General features: G+C 42.6%; 1 protein-coding gene across 15 annotated transcripts in view; it reads right to left on the bottom strand.

Annotated features, from left to right (window-relative positions):
- Positions 1-19,635, bottom strand: part of ehbp1 (EH domain binding protein 1) — a 561,098-nt gene that overhangs the window by 370,325 nt on the left and 171,138 nt on the right. For 13 of the 15 annotated variants that reach the window (XR_011355819.1, XR_011355820.1, XM_069931681.1 and 10 more), the window contains one exon: positions 2,467-2,571. The exons of the other annotated variants lie outside the window; for them this stretch is intronic. Coding sequence is in view for 11 of the 13 variants with exons in the window: in XM_069931681.1 (XP_069787782.1) it covers positions 2,467-2,571 (105 nt within the window). In the remaining 2 variants the exon portion in view is untranslated. The remainder of the gene's footprint in view (positions 1-2,466; positions 2,572-19,635) is intronic. 15 annotated transcript variants of the gene reach the window in all.

Genomic DNA, 19,635 nt, shown 5'->3' with positions numbered 1-19,635 from the left:
AGTGCAGAAGAGATTAACCATTATTTTGTTTGAATTATAGGACTTTAGTTTTGAGGATTGTTTGGATAGGCTGGGTTTTCTTCCCTGAAGTAAACCATTAATTCAGTCAAATACCAAAACAAACAAGGCATTTGAAAACTTAGCAAACTGAAATTTTAATGTGGAAGAAAATTGGCATAGAATCATTTTAGTGTATCAGATTAAGGCAGTGTGTACATTGATCTGTAAACTGAGTAAAAAGCCAATAATGCAGTTCCGGACAAGGTACTCAAGTCCAAAATGTTAACTTCCCTTCACTTCCTATAGATATTGTGTGATCTGCTGAGTTTCTCCGGAACATTTGTGTATTCCATCAATATATTATCAAACTGTTCAGAAATGGTTCAGCAACTGGCTCAAGAGTTGTTGCTTGCCATGCTACACACCCGCTTTCTACTCTGCAGTATCTGGTTCCCAAATTCCCTATAAACTTACTTGTTTCACTATAATATTATGATGTAAAATCTTTTTAAAAAACATGAATTCAAAGTAGGTTGGTGACATGACATCCAATGGTCCAAAAAACCTGCTAGTTCAAAATCATGTGTTGTGGCTTTTATTCCAAATGTATTTTGAAGACTCCAAACACTTAAATATCCAAATATCCAAAAAACATTATCAAATTGTATCTGTGCCAACCTGCTGAAAAGGCTATTTATCTTTATTGTTCAATTTTGTCTTTTACCTTCTCAGAATGTTTTTTCAAATATTTTCTTATTTCAAAAACCTTTCATAGTTTCTATTTCCAGTATCATTTCTAATCAAAGAATTGATTGATATTCGACAAACAGATCTTAAATTTTATAGGCAATGAGTTTAAATTGACGCCACTATATAAGAGAAATTATCTCTTATCTTCAGATTGCAAAACCTCGATATCTCCATGAAATGCTATCAGATCCAATGTTAAAGACTGTCAGTTTCTCCTGATTCTTTCATTATTACAAAATCTTCTCATCATCATGTAATCTTCAAGATATTTTTCCAAAGCTTTAACAACCTTTCAAGAGCCCAACATGTAACAGTATTTATATCCTTGTTTAAACAATTGACAAACTTTCCATCCAAAGTTTTAATCTCAAATTCTGTTGAAGCCTTTTCCATACTTCATTTTGTAACTGAACATGGTGCTGATTATTTGATGGTACATCTTGACGGTGGTCAAGTGTGCATTTGGTTGGAATTATTTCTCACTCAAAAATCTACCTGGCTGTCACCCACACCTTCCTTCCTCCAGCTCCCCTATCACAATACTCCTCCCCCTCCTCTTCCCCCCCACCCACCCCCCCCCCCCACACCCTTTTATTCAGTTATCTGATGATTTTTTTTCCTGATGAAGGGTTTCAGCCTAAAACATTGACTCTGGATTTTGCCTTGACCCGCTGAGTTCATCCAGCATTTTGTGCTGTGCTATAATCTTCCAATATCTGCAGTCTCTCTTGTTTACCTTTGTACACAATTTGTTCTTAATCATCTGCTGAGAAGGACCTTAATATTGGATAAGATTAAATGGGTGATCTAATGGATGGTCAGTGCAGATTTGGTGGACTGTAGGGTCTGTTTCCATGACTTCCATTGATAATCTCCTTTACTTAAAATTCTAAAGCACCAACACAAGAAAAGTTTCAATCTAAACCTTTCAATTTTTGTCTCTGTGTCCATACAGCTGCATTTAAACTTAAAAAATGAACTGGCATCATTATTACTAAATCCTATAATCATCCAGTTAAAGAATTCTCAGAGTATGGGAACTGCAAATCAGAAGTCAGGCAAGCATTCACATGTGTAATCGAGGCAGCAGGTGGATAGAGAAACCCCATTCTCCACCTGAAAAATAAGGGAACTTAGAAGCCTTTGTTTACTCTCACTAAATATCAGAACACGTATTCAGTATAATTGCCACCAATTCAAAGATATTCAATGTGTATCTCCCTGAAACAAAGCAAAACTTAAAAAAAAACAGTAGACACAAATATTTTCCAGTACTGGAAACTGATAGTCACACGTATCCACCCCAAAAGGTCAAAGTGATAGCTGCAATCATTCCCAACTAGCTAATAAAATCACAAAAACATTGCCCTTAACAAAAGAAGAAAAACAGGTTATTTAGTGGTCTTTCTTGTGGCGACATTAATCAGTAGTTTGAATTCAAGAGTTGACACAAATGCAGAACAGAATCCCACATGCAGCAATCGGCATTACTTGCAGTTTCTAGCTTTGATATGGGAAAAATATGTGGACATGTACTGCTGTACCACAGATAGCAAATGAAAATAATACATGCAATTACAGTATTAAACAGCATATCAGCAGATGCAAGTAAATAATTTAGGCAAAAGGAAAACAAGTGAAGTGACAGAACATTACAGCTCACCAACTACAGCACAGAAGCAGAGCAAGAGAGAGAAAGGAAGAAAGCTTGTAGACCTTCAGAAGAACTGGTTGATTGAGCAGCAGGCTTATTTGCTTGTTTTAGGCAGTCATCTTGTTCTTCATCTAAGCTGCTCAGTGCATTCAACTGGTTTACTATCTCTGTAAACACAAGCCAGTTGAAATAATAATGTCAGGAATTTCTGCAACAAGCAGAGCCAAACTGCTCCTCAAAGACATTTCTTATCAGATTTATATCATTACCTCATTTGCAATTTTCATCAGTTTAATGTTACTCTCATATTGTGCATAAGTTACTTCAAAAAAGCACAAAAAACATTTGTAAACAACCTAAGTGATATGCTTCAAGCAGCTTACAGATCTGTTTTTATCATAAACACATGAAGGATGAATTTAATATCAGTACAACTGAGGATTAAATTTTTGTCATTGCTTTAAAATGCTTACATTTGACAATAGTCATTCAATTACAAAAATACATTATAATAAAAATAGGCTTTTCATTACATTGCAATGAACAAGTCAATTAGCTTTCATTAAAAACAATTAAGAAACTAATTTTAAGAAGTTACCTATTCTTCCCTATCTTGTGAAGTAGTAGGTTACATGGTCATCTTAAAAAATAGTACAACATTCAAAAGTTATCAGCCACATATCATAGATACATGCGAAAGAGATGCTTTGCTTTGAAAGATGTCATGCTGGGAAGCATTTGTAGGCATTCTTCCACTATATTGTTTAAAATAAACAAAATGCTTTAAGAAAATAATTTAGTCAAAGACCCAATAAATAGTCTCAAAAGCTAAGGCTTGGACAAAAATTGGACAATAAAACCTGAAAGGAATGCTTTCCATTTGACTCTCATTTGTTTTGCCTTAGAACCATAGAACATTACAGCACAGAAAGCAGGCCCTTCTCGTTTGTGTCAAACTATTATTCTCCTTAGTCCCACTGACATGCACCCAGTACATAGACCTCCATACCCTTCCAATCCAGCCCAAATTCTTCAATGTGAAAATTGAACCTGCATTCACCACTTCAGTTGGCAACTCATTCCACGTTCCAATTATGTGAAGAGATTCCCGCTAATGTTCCCCCTTAAACATTTCCCCTTTCCCCCTTAACGCATGTCCTCTGGTTTGTATCTCAGCTAACCTCACTGGAAAAAGCCTACAATTTTGCATACCTGATCATCCTTCCACGCTCCAGGAAATAAAGTTCTAACCTGTTTAAACTTTCCCAGTAACTCAGTTCCTGAGGCCCCATTAGCATCCTAGTAAATTTTCTCTTTGCTCTTTCGATCTTATTGATATTTTTCCTGCAGTTAGGTGACCAAAACTGCAAATATTATTACAAATTTGGCCCCACCAATGTCTTATACATAACATTTAAATTTCTGTACTCAATACTTTAATTTATGAAGGCAAATATACCAAAAGTTCTCTTTACAACCATATCTATCTTCAACACCCATTTCAGGGAATGATCTATCTGCATTCCCAGAATCCTCTGTTCTAACACGCTCCTCAGTTCCCTACCATTTACCATCTATGCCCTACCTTGGTTTGTCCTTCTAAAATGCAACACTTCACACTTGCCTGGATTAAATTCCATCAGCCATTTAGCATCCCATTTTTCCAGCTTGTCCAGATCCCTCTGCAAGCTTTGAAAGCCTTCCTCATTGTGCACAACACCTCCAATTTGTGTGTTATCTTCAAACTTGCTGATCCAATTTACCACATTATCATCCAGATTACTGATATAGATGACAAACAACAATAGTCCCAGGACTGATCCCTGAAGAACACCACTATTCAGTCCTCCAGTCTGAGAAGCAATAATCCACTACTACTCTCTGGCTTCTCCCATATAGCAACGTCAAATTCAGTTTGTTACGAGCCCAGAGGACCCATAAACCCAGCAGCAATAGATATTCACCAAGACAAAAGGTTACTTAAGCAAAAGTTGCTTTTAATTATCTTTAAACATGAAAACAGAATCACACTTCAATTTAACTAACCTAACTTAACCCCCTTCAAATTCTAAGCGCACATGCGTGTAATTTGTGTGTAAGTTCAGAAAAGTCCAATCTCACTTCTCATTCTTCTAAGTTCACTGGTTGCAGGCAATTCTTATACTGTGCACAGAATTTAACATTTATAAAGTTCACCAGGCTTTGGTGCTTGAAAGGTAAATGGTTACCGCTTAGGAACGTTCTTGTCAGTTTTCAGAGAGAGATTTGTTGTTCCAGGACATCCACAACTGATGTACTTCCATCAGCCACTTCAGCATCTTGTTGACAAAACTTGCCCCCTTCAGGGTTCTCTAGTTGATAACCTCTTTCTTTCAGGTTATCACAGAGTTCCTTTTTGTTTCCCTTATTCCAAGTGAAACATTAGACAGCCAGTTCTCTCCTTTTGCATGAACTACAAGGGCTTTGACCAAGCTGTCTTCCAAATGGGGCTTTCCACAAGCTTGCCAGCTTGTTCTGTTCCACTCCCAGCTGCTTCAGCTGGCTATAACACTGCAGAAGAAGTCTCTCTCTCCCTTAGAGAGAAAGCCTGTTTTAAAGTGTTTGTATATGACCTACTCTAACAAACCTTTTCCAATTTATCTCCCCAAAACTTATCTATATACTCTGTCACAAGTTCACTACCTCACCACAAATACGAAGCATCTGAACCTTCCTGACTAACCTCCTATATGGAACCTTGTCAAAGGCCTTACTAAAGATCAGGTAGACAACATCCACAACCTTTCCTTCATCAACCTTCCTGGCAACCTCCTCAAAAAACTCTACAAGAATGGTTAAACACAGCCTACCATGCATGAATCAGAATTTATTTTCATGAACAAGTCACAAAATTTGTTGTTTTGCCAAATCATCATATAAACCACCTTACAAAAATAAATAAAAATAATGCATGAAAAATCAAAGGAAGGCAGTGTCATTCATTCAGTGATCATTCAGGAATCAAATGGCAGAGGGGAAGAAGCTGTCCTTGTGCTGCTGAGTGCTTGTCTTCAGGCTCCTGTACTTTTTTCCCCGATGGTGGCAAAGTGAAGAGGGCATGGCCTGGGTGATGGGGGTCCTTGAGGATAGAGGCTGCTTTCTAAAGACATCGCCACTTGTAATGTCCTCGATGGAGTGATGCTTGTGATGTTGAAGGCTGATTGAGTTTTTTCTTGTCCTGTGTGTTGGCGCCTCCATACCAGACAGTGATGCAACCAGCCAGAATGCTCTCTATGTTATGCCTGTAGATGTTTCTGAGTCTTCAGCGACACACCACATCAACTCAAAAACCTCACAAAGTATAGCCACTGGTGACCCTTTATTTGTAATATTTTATTTATTATTTTAAATATAGTTAACAATCAACAATCATACCAAATACAAAACATCAAGAGAATCTCCTCCCTTCACCCCTCCCCTCTATATGTCCTATTAAACAGAGAAAGAACGAAGAAAAAGAAACACAAAAAAAGCATCCCATCATCAGTGTGTACAGTAAAACATATGAAGTCACGATAATACCAGTGTTAAAATCTTTACAGAGGTCTACTGGCTAGCCAGTAGTGACCATAACCCTATATTGGCATCAATGAGGTACCTATATGCTTTAAATAAGATTTTTAGGAGGGTGTTATATCTCTTCTGGTGATTGTATGTGATTTTTTCAAGTGGGATGTAGCTATTCATCGCCCATCCATGATAATACTATGCACTTCCTGGTAACTCATAAGGCAATTTCTGTGATTTAATTTGGGAATTAGTTAGTGATCTACTAGCAATGGTAAAATTCCCCAGGAGACAAAGCTCTGGGACCACTGGGAAGGTGACTCCTGTGATCTTGGTTAGGGTGTCGCAGTCATACCAGAAGGGCCTCACCTTCATGCAAAACCAGGGAGAATGTAAAATGGAACCAACCTCTACACCACATCTAAAACACATCTCTGATAATTCAGGTTTATATTGGTGTAATTTATGAGGGGTGAGGTTCAGTTGATGGATAAAATTATAATGGACCAATCTATATCTGACATTGATAGTAGCCACCAAATTTCCCTGACAGATCTGACCAGAAGTGTTCATCAATTGTTGTGTCTAAATTTGACTCCCATCTCATCACAGACTTAAGCAAACCTGGCTTTGGGCTCTTACTCACCAATAAAAAATACAATCTAGAAATAAACTTGCATATATTTCCTTCATGGAGTAGATTTTCCTTTTCAGTGAGTCCTGGTAGAGTCATTTTAGGGCCCAAATTGGTCCTAAAGAAGGAATGTAACTGAAGGTAATGAAAAAAGGTTTATTGGACAAGTTGTGGCGGCACACATCCTCATGGGGAACCAGCTCCGCTTGTATCGCCACGTGGTGGGACAGCCATGGGGAAATGGCATTGTCAGAGGTTTCTCTCTGACTCCAGCATCCCTTCCAGCCCACATCCTGGGCAGCGATTATGATGTCACAATGCACCAGGTGACTGAGCTCAGGCTGCCCTTAAAGGGCCGTGCTGAACTTGAATAAAAACAGTCGTTAACGACCCTCAATATGGTGACTGTACTTCTTCCACTGCTCACACCACCACAGTGGTGACCCCGATGAGCACAGACATTTTTCTGGGCTCAAAACACCATGGATTCAACAGAGGTTAATGCTGTCTCCTTCAAGCTTCCTCCCCTTTTGGACCCACCGAACGAGAATGTGGTTCAGGCAGGTGGAAGCACAATTTCAATTCCGCAACATCTTCTCAGACGCCACGATGTTCTATCATGTTGTGAGTGCTCTGGACCAAGATACGGAAGTGAGGGTGGATGACACCATCCACCACCCCCCTGGCTATGGGCAAGTACACCGCCCTCAAAGACCTGCTGCTTGGAACTTTTGGGCTAACTCCCCACAGACTTCCAGGCTCCTTCACCTAGATGGGCTTGGGGACCGTAGTCCGTCACCGCTGATGGATGAAATGCTGGCCCTAGCGGAAGACCACAGCCTTGTTTTCTCTTCCACCATATATTGCTGGAACAGATGTCGGAGGACATCCAGCTGCTCCTCACAGATGAAGACTTCTCGAACCAGAGGAGAGCAGCAGCCTGTGTGGATGCCCTCTGGCGCATGAAGAAGAAGAACAAGGCAGCCCTCAACCTTTGACAAGGTCCTATATAGGAGGTTAGCCAGGAGCCAGCCAACCGCAAGCCGCTCCCAAGACAAAGCCAGAGGAGGGCCAGTTGACCTAGTGTTTCTACCATCAGCACTGAGGAGCGCTAGCCCGTAAGTGCCGCCAGCCCTGCAGGTTTTAGGGAAACGACCAGGCCAGCTGCCGTGGATGGCTGCGACAGCTGGCCACACAAAAAGCCTCCTTCATGTGATTGACAGATCCACTGGCCACCAATTCCTGGTTGACTCGGGCTGAGCTCAGCGTCCTTCCCCCCACAGCATAAGAGACTCGCACTTGATCTCGAGGTCCAACCATGCGGGCGGCCAATGACTCCACCATTAGGACCTACGGCACCCACAGGGCACAGATCCAGATGGGGAAGGAGAAGTTCCACTGGAGGTTCGTCCTAGCCTCCATGGGCACTGCGCTGTTAGGGGCTGACTTCCTCAGAGATCACGGCCTACTGGTTGACATGAAGGGCAAAAAGCAGGTCAACGTCCAAACATTCCACTCCACCCGAATGAACACAGCAGAAACCCACAGGACCGAAATTGCTGCCATAGCTGCCCCAGGGATGAGTTCGATGAGATCCTCCACGAATTCCCCGCCATCTTAGAGCCCAGTTCAACGCCACCCTGTCCCAGCATGGGGTCTTCTACCACAATGCCACACAGAGCCCCACACTGCACGCTAGACTCAGATGGCTGCCGCCCGAGAAGCTCCAGCAGGCAAAGGAGGAGTTCTCCAGGCTCCAGGAACTGGGAATCATCCGGCCCGGACAGCACCTGGACCTCGCCACTCTATATGGTCCCGAAATCGTCCAGGGGCTGGAGACCGTGCGGGGACTACCGTCGGTTGAACGACGCAACCACCCCCGACAAATATCCGGTGCCCCACCAACCTCCATGGTGCATAGGTCTTCTCCAAAGTGGACCTCGTGTGGGGATACCATCAGATCCTGGTGCATCCAGATGACGTGGGTAAGATGGCCATTATCACCCCTTTTGGCCTCTTCGAGTTCCTGCATATGCTCTTCAGTCTAAAGAACGCGGCCCAAACGTTCCAGCGCCTCACGGATGCGGTTGGAAAAGACCTGGACTTTACGTTCATTTACCTAGACAATATTCTCACTGCCAGTCGCAACCGCGACGAACACAAAGCACACCTCTGCACATTCTTTGCCTGGCTGGTGGACTTCGGCCTCATGGTCAATGCGGCCAAATGCCATTTCGGCAAGGAGTCCCTCCAGTTCCTGGGGCACACCATTTTGGCGGCTAGGTCCGCGCCGGCGCGGAGAAGGTAGCAGCTGTTCAACGATTCCCCAAACCCTCCACCCTGAAAGGCCTCCAAGAGTTTGTGGGGATGGTGAACTTTTACCATCATTTCATCTTCGGAGCTGCGTGCACCATGCGCCTATTGTTCGCGCTCATGGCCACCAAAGAAAAGACTTTATCATGGTCAGAGGAGGCGGACAGGGCTTTCATCGCGACAAAGGAGGGTGCACCCGCGGCCGGAGGCGTACACAACACTCTCCATGGACTCCTCAGCTACAGCAGTGAGGGTGGTTCTGGAACAGTGACTCGATGGACAATGGTACCCCCGCTGGCCTTTTTTAGCAAGCAGCTGCACCAGCCGGAGCTCAAATACAGCACCTTCAGCCGGGAGCTCCTGGCACTGTATTTGGCCATCCGCCATTTCCACTACTTCCTCGAGGGCAGGCCATTCACAGCCTTCATGGATCACAAGCCCATCACTCAAGCACTGGCGATGACCAAGGATCCATGGTCCGCCACACAGCAGCGCCACCTCTTGTACGTGTCTGAGTTCACGACCGACATCTGACACAGGGCCGACAAGGACAATGTAGTGGCTGATGCGCTCTCCCATCCAGCCATCAACACTCTCGTGCCTGGCCTGGATTACGATCAACTAGCTCAGGCACAGAGGAACAATGCGGAGGTGCAGGCCTTGCGGACCGCCATCTCAGGCCTCAAACTCAAGGATGTCCGGGTGCCAAGCAGCCCGGACACATTGCTCTGCGACGTCTCAACAGGCACGCCGCGCCCGGAGGTCCCGCTGCACTGGAGGGTGAAGGTCTTCAGTCTGATCCACTACCTCACTCACCTAGCAGTAAAGACAACCATGCAGATGGTCGCGGAGCAGTTTGTGTGGCACGGGCTGAAGAAGGAGGTGGTGGAACTGGCCAGGAACTGTACCAGGTGCCAGACCTAGAAGGTCCAGTGACACATGCGAGCCCCCATCCAGAATTTTGACCCAATGGTTTACAGATTCCAACACATCCGCGTTGATGTGGTCGGGCCCCTGCCAGTGTCCAAGGAGGCTCGTTACCTCCTCACGGTGGTGGATCGGGCCACAAGGTGGCTGTAGGCCATCCCAATTACGGAGGCCTCTGCGGAGATGTGTGCCAGGACTCTGGTCAGCCAATGGATCGCCCATTTCGGAGTTCCAGCACACATCACTAGCGACAGAGGGGCACAGTTCACATCTGACCTGTGGACTCAGATGGCAAAGCTCCTAGGGGTCAAGCTCCACCACACCACAGCATACCACCCGCAGTCCAACGGGTTGGTGGAGAGGTTCCACAGGCACCTGAAGGCATCGCTTATGGCCAGTCTCTCCGGACCAGACTGGGCGGACGAACTACCCTGGGTCCTCCTCGGGATTAGGACAGCACCCAAAGAGGACCTGCAGGCTTCAGCAGCGGAGATGGACTATGGTGCACCACTTTCCCTGCCGGGTGAGTTTTTCAGCCCAGACCCTAGCACCATGGCCACAAAAAAAACCTGCTGGCAGACCTATGCAAACAACTGGCCTCCCTAGCTCCCCCACCCCTTGCACGCCACGGCACCAGGCCTTTTCGTCTCCCCAAAGAGCTCGACTCGGCCCAGTTCGTTTTTGTGCGGAGGGGACCACAAGGTACACTGCTACAGCAACCGTACGAGGGGCCATACAAAGTCTTGCACCAGTCCAGCGGAACCTTCACCCTGGACGTTGAGGGGAGAGAGGAACTTTTTACAGTGGACCGCCTGAAGGTGGCCCATCTGGACATCACAACCGGTGTAGTCGGCTGCGCCCAAGTGCCGGGGCCGGGGCTGGCCGCCAAAGCGACAGGACACGTAGCCAGTTCTGGGGGGGTTGTGTGGTGGCACACCTCCTCATGGGGAACCAGCACACCTTGTATCGTCACGTGGCGGGGCAGCCATGGGGAAATGACGTCGTCAGAGGTATCTCTCTGACTCCAGCGTCCCTTCCAGCGCGCACCCTGGGCAGTGATTATGATGTCACAATGCACCAGGTGACTGAGCTCATGCTGATGCTGAACTTGAATAAAAAGTCGTCAACGACCCTCAACGTGGTGGCTGTGTTTTTTCCACTGCTCACACCGCCAAAGTCATATTTCTTCTTCAGTTGTTCAAAAGACATGAAAAGTCCTTTTTTACAACAAGATTCCAGATGTTGTATCCCCTTATGATACCAGGTTTCCAGAAATGTTATTGTTCAAATTCATTCTGTCTTAAAGGTGCCATCGCTGAAAATCCTCTTTTCAGTTCAGAGCCTCCACAAGTCTCACACCATATTTTAACCAAGTGTTTTAAATTGGGTTATCTGTCCTGCTGGCTACAATTCTGGAATTCCATTTATACATGAAATCATTATACACCTTTTCTTTTAGAACGTGCAATCCAATTTGTACACTGGTGAGCTTTCTTCTTGATTGCATCAACATGGAGGCTCCAGGACAGATTTGCAGAGATATTGACACCCAGGAACTTGAAGTTCTTGACCTTCTCCATTACTGAGCCCTCGATGAGGACTGGTTTGTGATCTCCCAACTTCTGCCTGAAGTCCACAATCATCTCCTTGGTTTTGATAATGTTGAGTGCAATGTTGTTGGTGTGACACCACTCAACGAGCTGATTTAGAACCCTCCTGTGCACATCCTCATTGTTGATTGTAGTTCTGCTGACAACTGTGGTATCATTGGCAAATTTGTAGATAACACTGGAATTGTGCCTGGCCACACAGTCATGGTGAGTAGGTACACCTATGTTGATAATCAGTGAGGAGGAGAAGTTGTTTCCAATTTGTACTGACTGTGGCCTTCAGATCAGGAAGTCAAGGATCCATTTGCAGAGGGGGATGCAAAGACCTAGGGTTTGGAGCTTCTTGACCAGCAAAAGGAATAATGGTGTTGAAGGCTAAGTTGTAGTCATTGAAAATCAGCCGTATGTATGAGTTGTTGTTTTGAGGTGATCCAGAGCTAAGTGGAAAGCTAGCAATATTGCATCTGCTGTGGAGTGATTATTGAGATAGGTGAATTGCAGTCTTCACCATCTTTTTCCTGCTCCACTCCACTATTTGCTCTGGCACTCTGGTTCCCATGCAAATCTAGTTTTAATCCCCTGGAGCAGCACCACAACCCTTCCCATAAGGATATTAATCTCCCTCCAATTCAGATGCAAACTATCTTGCATGTTGGATTCAAAATCGGTTTCCAATGTTCTGTAATTTTCTGTGTAAGTTTCTTTCTATGCATTGTCTCCTCTCTAAATTCTGCATATGTTAATCTATTTTATCCCTGAATAAAGAGTGTTTTTAAATGTATCAGCAACATTTCCTCCTTCAATGCCTCAAATTTCTTTTTATTGATCTTCCCATCTCATTCATAGGATAACTTCTGATGAGAGAAATACAGAAGTCTGCAGACTCTATGAATTGTAGTAAAAACACAAAATGCTGAAGAAGCTTAACGGGTTTCACAGAGTTTACAAAGTATGAAAGAAGAAGAGCTCAAGCCTGAAATATTGGTTGTATATCTGTACATCCTATGGACACCATGAAACCTGCTGAGTTCCTCCAGAATTTTGTGTTTTATTTTGTGTTTTTATTACCAATAAGATTACTTGTCATTTAGTTTCAAAATCCATCTCTGCTGAGCAGTTTGCAGCAGTCAACAATCTGGACTTTCCTTCTTTCTGCTTCCATATTCCTATCATTGAAAGTGAGTTGGAGTGAGAGTGCATGAGAGTAAGTTTGTCTTAGAAGGTAAGAGATACAAGTGGAACGACCATCATGGGAGTGGCCATAGTGTGAGTAGGTTAGAATTAGAGTGATAAGTTGAAGCTTTTGTTCAAGAGGCTTTGGCAAGAGAGGCAGAGACTAAGGCAAGACACTGGGGAGATTTTATTATTATTTATTCTTTGACATTAGTGTGAAGGTAGATTAGTCAAAATGACAACAGGGTTAATGGAGTATTCATCTTGTGAGATTTGTAAATTCTGGGAGACTTGCCATCTCCCTGAGGTGCATTGAATTGCAGCTCCTTATAGACTGTGTTAGGGATCTGGAGCTGTGGCTTGTTGACCTTCAGCTCGTATAGGAGAATGAAAAACTCAGAAACAAGAACTACAGGGAGCCAGTCACACTGAAGCCGGAGGCAGGAAGCTAGGTGCCTGTTAGGAGAGAGAAAGTAGAAGTAAACAGGCATGGAGTGCAGCTTACCCTTGTAAACATTCCCCTCAATAGTAACTATACTCCTTTGGATACTGTTGTGGGGTGGTTGGCACATATTGGTATCAACAACAAAGGTAAGAAAATGGATGAGGTCCTGAAGAGAAAATACAGTGAGCAAGGTAGGTAACTAAAAAAACAGGACCTCAACGGTAATAATCTCAAGATTGCTGCCTATGCCATGAGTCAGTGAGTGTAAGAATAGGATGCTATGGCCAATGAATGGATGGCTGTATAAGTGGAGCAGAGGGCAGAATTTCTGGATCACTGGATCTCTTCTGGGGAAGATACGGTCTGTACCAAAAGAATGGGTTATACCTAAACTGGAAGGGGATCATTAGAAGCAGAGGAGATGACACTACAGGATGGTGACAGCAGCAGCGAACCAGCGAGGGCTCAGTGGCTAAGGGACCCATACAAGCTGTGGATGACTTGCAGTCGGGATTCTCATGAGCTGCATGCCACTGGTGACTGGCTCATGGGAACCAAGTCAAGTCACCTTTATTTGTTGTTCATTCCATGATCGTATGATAAAAATGAGGTAGTATTTGTTCTGGACCATAGAGCATATTTACATAAATGTGAGTTAGAACAGAAGTTAAACACATTGAAATATTATGATGTGTACAGTAAAAGTCTATGGTGCACTATCCACATGTTCTGGGAATTCAGGAGCCTGGCAGCTTGGGGGAAAAAACTTGCCCAATCTGGACGTAACAACCTGAGTGCTATGATACCTCCTACCAGATGGCAGAAGAGAGAACAGTTTACCTGAGGGATGTGAGGAATCCTCCACAATGTTTATTGCCTTTCACCTGTATCGAGTGTTGTAGATGTCCTTCATGGTAGGAAGAGAGCCCCCAGTGACCTTTTCCACTGACTTCACTATCCACTGCAGGGTCTTCCAAATCAGGCAGTGATGCAGTTTCACTGAATGCTCTCAATACATCCTCTGTAGAATGTAGTGAGGATGGAGGGTGAGAAATGAACTTTTCTTAGTCTTTGCAGGAAGTAGAGGTGCTGCTGGGTGTTTTTGGCTATGGAGCTGGTGTTAAGGGACCAGCTGTGCTACTCCATCATCAAGAGCCAGGATTTGAAAGATGTTGAGTTCAAGAAGGGCTCCCAAAGGGCCTCAGGTGCTGAAAGCTTCCGAATTGTGTGGAAGTTTGGATCTGGAGCTCAGGTTGCCAATGAATCGAACAGACGTCTGTGCTGCTGCAGAGGCTGTGGGAGAGTAGAAGCGAATTCAATGACACAGTGACTATGAAATAACTCTCTTTTGCTTCTCTTTCTCTCTTACTGTAAGGGGTGGTGAGTACAGAATGTATGATCCTTTCTCTGCCTTAAGGCAGACAGAAGCCAATTTACTTTAATATTACATGATTATAAAGAAATCTTGAGTCCTGGTGGAGAGGTTTGCTAGAACTGTTGGACAGGGTTTAAACTGGTTTGGCAGAGGGATGGAAATCAGAATGAGAGGGAAGAGAATAGATCAGATGGTGGAAAAGTTGATGCAATGTGTAGTGAGATTGTAAGGAAGGACAGGCAATGGAGGGAGCATAAATGTAGTCAGTAGAAAGGATTGAAATGTACTTCAATGCAAGAAGTAAAGACCACAATTTGGCAAGTTGAATCACCTGGTTGTGCTCCTTCTGTCTTTATTGAGGCAGAGCCTAAAATGAGAGGTTCCAGAGATCAGGACAGCTAGAAGGTAGTCATAGGAGGCTGAAGAACAATTCCAGGTCTTCCTCATGTCAGTAGATTGGACGGTGCTCAAGGACTCAGCTAAGAATTTGAATGATTATCCCAGGGCTGTCACAGACTTTATCAAAACATCTATAGATGAGTGCACCCCCACCAAATCAAACAGAAGCCCTGGATGAACAATGTATTCCAGAACCTGCTGAGAGCCAGATCACAGGCACTTAAGTGTGGAGATCCAGATCCATGCAGAAGGAGCAGGAATGACCTGCGAAAAGCTCTCTCTTGGGCCAAGGGGAAATTCTGGATGAAAATGGGAAAAACAAAAGACACCCGACAGCTGCAGCAGGGCCTAAATGCCATAACCTGTAACAAAATCAAATCCCGTTAAGTAGCAGATGGCAAAGCTTCACTCGAGAGGACCTAAATGCCTTCTATGCCCAATTTGACAACAGTAACAGTAAAGAACTACCCCTCCGCACCCCACATCCAGTCAAAATGGAGTATCTAGCTGAGTATTAAAAATGTGCGCTGACCAATTTACCAATGTATTCATGGATATCTTCAACATCTCACTCTAGCAGGGAGTGATACCCACCTGTTTCACACAGGCATCAATTAATACGGTGCCCAAGAAGAGTGTAGTAACCTACCTTAATGATTATCAACCAGTAACACTTACATCAACAGTGATGCAGTGTTTTGAAAGGATGGTGTTGAACCATATCAGGTCCTGTCTGAGCGGCAACATGGATACATTTCTGTTCGCCTATCGTAGCAACAGGTTTACAGCAGATGCCATCTCATTGGCTTTACACAAAGCCCTTGAACATCTGGACAGTAAATATGCATACATCAGGATGCACTTTGTCAACTAAAGTTTGGCATTTAACACCATCTTCCACTCAAAACTGATCAGCAAACTCCAAGACCTGGGACTCAACACTTGACTGTGTAATTGAATCATGGATTTCTTAACCTCCAGATCACAATCAGTGAGGATTGGGAAGAACATCTCCTCCACGATGTCCATCAGAACTGAAAAACCACAGGGCTGAGGTTCTTAGCCCAATGCTCTACTCATTTTACATCTAAGACTGTGTGGCTCAGTACGACAATAACACCATCTACAAATTCGTCAACTATACCATGGTAGTGGATTGCATAAAGAAAGGTGGTGAGTCAGCTTACAGGAGGGAGATTGAAAACTTGGTTGAATGGTACACCAACAACAATCTTGCACTCAATGTCACCAAAACTGTTGACTTCAGAAAGGGAAAGCCAGAGGTATACAATCCAATGATCATTGGGGGATCACAGATAAAGAGGGTAAATAAATTTAAGTTCTTGGGAGTCACTACGTCAGAGGATCTTTCCTAGACCCAACACTCTAATGGCATAATGAAGAAAGCATGTCAGCACCTCTACTTCCTCAGGGATTTGAGGAGGTTTGGTATGACACCAGAAACCCTGGCAAATTTCTACAGATGTGTGGTAGAAAGTGCACTGAGTAGCTCCATCACAGTCTGGTATAGGAACACCAATACCAGGGTCTAAAACCCTCCAAAATATAGTGGATGCAGCCCAGGACGTCACAGGCAAAACCATCCCCACTATTGGGTACATCTACAGGGAACACTGCCATTGGAGAGCAGCAGCAATCATCCAGCACATGCTCTGTTTTCACTGCTACCATTGGGAAAGAGGTAGAGGTGCCACAAGACTTGCACTCCTAGGTTCAGAAATAACTGCTACCCCTTCACCATCAGACTCCAACAACAAACTCAATCAGGGACTCATTTAAGGAGTCTTGTGCACTTTATTGATTTTGGAAAAAATAAATTCTCTCTATATTACAGTTTGTTTACATTCATTATCTGTTTACAATTCTTTATTTGTTTACATGTATAGCTGTGTACAGTTTTTTTTTGCACTACCAATATGTGGTATTTCTGCCTCACCCACAGAAAAAAAGAATCTCAGGGTTGTCTGTAATGTCACGTATGTACTCTGACAATAAATCTGAAATCTAAAATTCCTTGGTATGGGATTGGTAGATGCCAGCTAAGTGTATTTTCCTGTTGCTTGAGACTTACTCTTACAATGCCTAACTAGTTAATGCCTAACAACACTAAGAATAAATGTTTCAAAGACCCAAATACTTATACTGAACAAATTTCACTGGCATGAATATATTTTTAAAAATTTACTTTATTTTCAGTCACATTCTTTGAAAACATTCAACCATTACTGCATCTGCAGGTTCCTCCCCTTCACGGATCTGCCCGAAAGATGAACAATAGCATGAAATATCATTCCTTTTTCAATAGTTTTATTGGTTTCATCAAATAAATGTAACAAAGGTACATGACAATAAAATAAAATTTTATCAAATCTTATATAGCAATAAAAATGGTATTGAAACCTACACAACTGAAAAAAAGTAAAAATAACCCACTTTATTAATTATCAATCCCCTCTCTTCGGAGGCTACTGGCTTAACACAAACAGTCCACTACTAATAATAAAAAAGAAGGTAAACAATGGGGTTAAAAACTAGAAACGAATTAATCTTACAAACTTTGAAAGTAATTAAGAACCCCATAAAGAAACAAAGTTAAGATTCATTTCAATAGTGGAACATCTAATTTTTTCCCCCCAAAGTCAAACATGCCATCACATCAGACAACCATTGAATGTGAGGGGGAGGGACAGCATCTTTCCATTTCATTAATATGGCCTTTCTAGCAATAAGGGAGGCAAGGGCAATGACATGGGATTGTGAAGCAGTCAACATCAAACCTGTTGGCCACTTATTCCAAAGAGAAAAAGAAAAGGATTTGGAATTAATATCAAGAACTAAAGACAAAGAAATACTCCTTTCCAAAAATTGGAACGAGAAGGACATAACCAGAACATATGATACAATGTACTTTTTTCAGTTAACCATTTATTACATTTAGAAGAGAGATTAGAATAGAATTTATCCAACTGGACTTCAAAATAGTGGGCCTGGAGTACTACCTTGTTGAATGTCCAGCCCAAAGAAAGGATGAATACACTCATTTCAAAATAGAATTCCATGTAGTTTCAGAAAATAACAGTTGAAAATCCTGTTTCCATAGTTTTTTTAATTCTGACCCTAGAACTTAGAAGTAATTCATAAAGGCCAGATACCACCCCTTTATAATTAGGTTTGAAATTATAAATCATCCCTACCATTTTAGATTCCAGGTCTTCAGAGAGCTTCAAAATTAAAGAATTCAAAAAGCTCCTAATCTGTAAATAATCAAAAAAGTGATGTCTAGCTATTATAAATTTGGTGGATAATTGATACCAAAATGTTTCCTAAATTGAAACAAGATTCTCAGTGTATGTCTAACAACAAAATTATCAGTTAATTTGGAGGCCAGAAAAAGGTAAAAATCAATTCCATCTATTTTATCACTTTATCAGTTTGGAGATTTTACAGGATATAAATTGAATTTGCAGAACAGTGAGCTGTTCTTAACCTCATGGACATAAGCTATAAATTAACCAAATTCAATTCATATCAATTGCTTTGTCCATAGCAAAAAAATGCATAGCGATGACCTGGAAGTCTGATTCCCCTCTTCGTATCAGAAGGTAGACTACAGAGATGCAAAGCTGTACTCCCATGGAAAAAACTCATGTACAATCTTAGAAACTGACAGCACTTTTATTAAAATATGGCAGCACAAATGTAGCAACACCCCAACAAAAAAACCATTAAGTGGATTAATAAAAGAAATTACATTAGGGGGCAGCTCCACAGACTCCCTGGATATTCATCGGAAGCATTAACGCCGTGCTGTTATGAGCCCAGAGGACCCCAAAATCCAGAAGCAATAGAAATTCACCAAGACAAATGGTTACTTAAACACAAGTTGCTTTTAATTATTTTTGAACATGAAAACAGGATCAAACTTTAACTTATTACTAAGCGAACTTAACCCCTTTCTAATTCAAAGCACACATGTATGTAATGTGTGTGTAAGTTCAGAAAAGTTATTTAATTCACAGTCCAATCTTACTTCTCACTCCTCCAAGTTCACTGTTATCAGGCAATTCTTGTACTGTGCACATAATTTAACATTTATGAATTTCACCAGCCTTTGGTGCTTGAAAGGTAAATGGTAACCGCTCAGGAAGGTTCTTGTCGGAGAGAGAGTGTTGTTGTTTGCTGGACACAAACTGATTCCTTCCAATCAGCCATGTCAGTGACTTGCCGAAGAAACTTGCCCCATCAGGGTTTTCCAGATGATAACCTCTTTCTTTCAGGTCACCACAGAGTTCCTTTTCTGTTTCCTTTATTTCAAGTGGAACATTATGCAGCCAGCCATCTCCTCTTGTATAGACCACAAGGGCTTTGACCAGGCTGAACTAAGAACTCACAACCTGTCTTCAAAATGGGGTCTTTCCAAAGGCTTGCCAGCTTGTCATGTTCCAGACCCAGATGCTGCTGCTGAACTGTAGAACTGAATTCGCTCGCTCGCTCGCACGCACGCACACAGAGCTCTGATCCAATTTACAAATGTGAGTGCTATCCCAAATTTTCCTAGACTAAATTTTAAAAAACCATTCAAATCTATCAAATGCTTTTTTCACTTTCTATAACTACTACACTAGGTTCTTCTCTTAACTGTGCTAAATGTAGTATACTTAATAACTATGTTACAATATCTGCTAGTTTTCTTTTTTAACAAATTCAGCTCGATACACATTTGTTAATTTAGGTAAATATTTTGGTATTTTATTTGCTAACATTTTAGATATTTTATAATCTTCATTT

The sequence above is a fragment of the Narcine bancroftii genome, chromosome 4 (assembly GCF_036971445.1).
Source record: "Narcine bancroftii isolate sNarBan1 chromosome 4, sNarBan1.hap1, whole genome shotgun sequence".
In the NCBI taxonomy this organism is placed as follows: Eukaryota; Metazoa; Chordata; class Chondrichthyes; order Torpediniformes; family Narcinidae; genus Narcine; species Narcine bancroftii.
The sequence above is the reverse complement of the archived record's forward strand: the minus strand, read 5'-3'. Positions and strand labels throughout refer to the sequence as shown.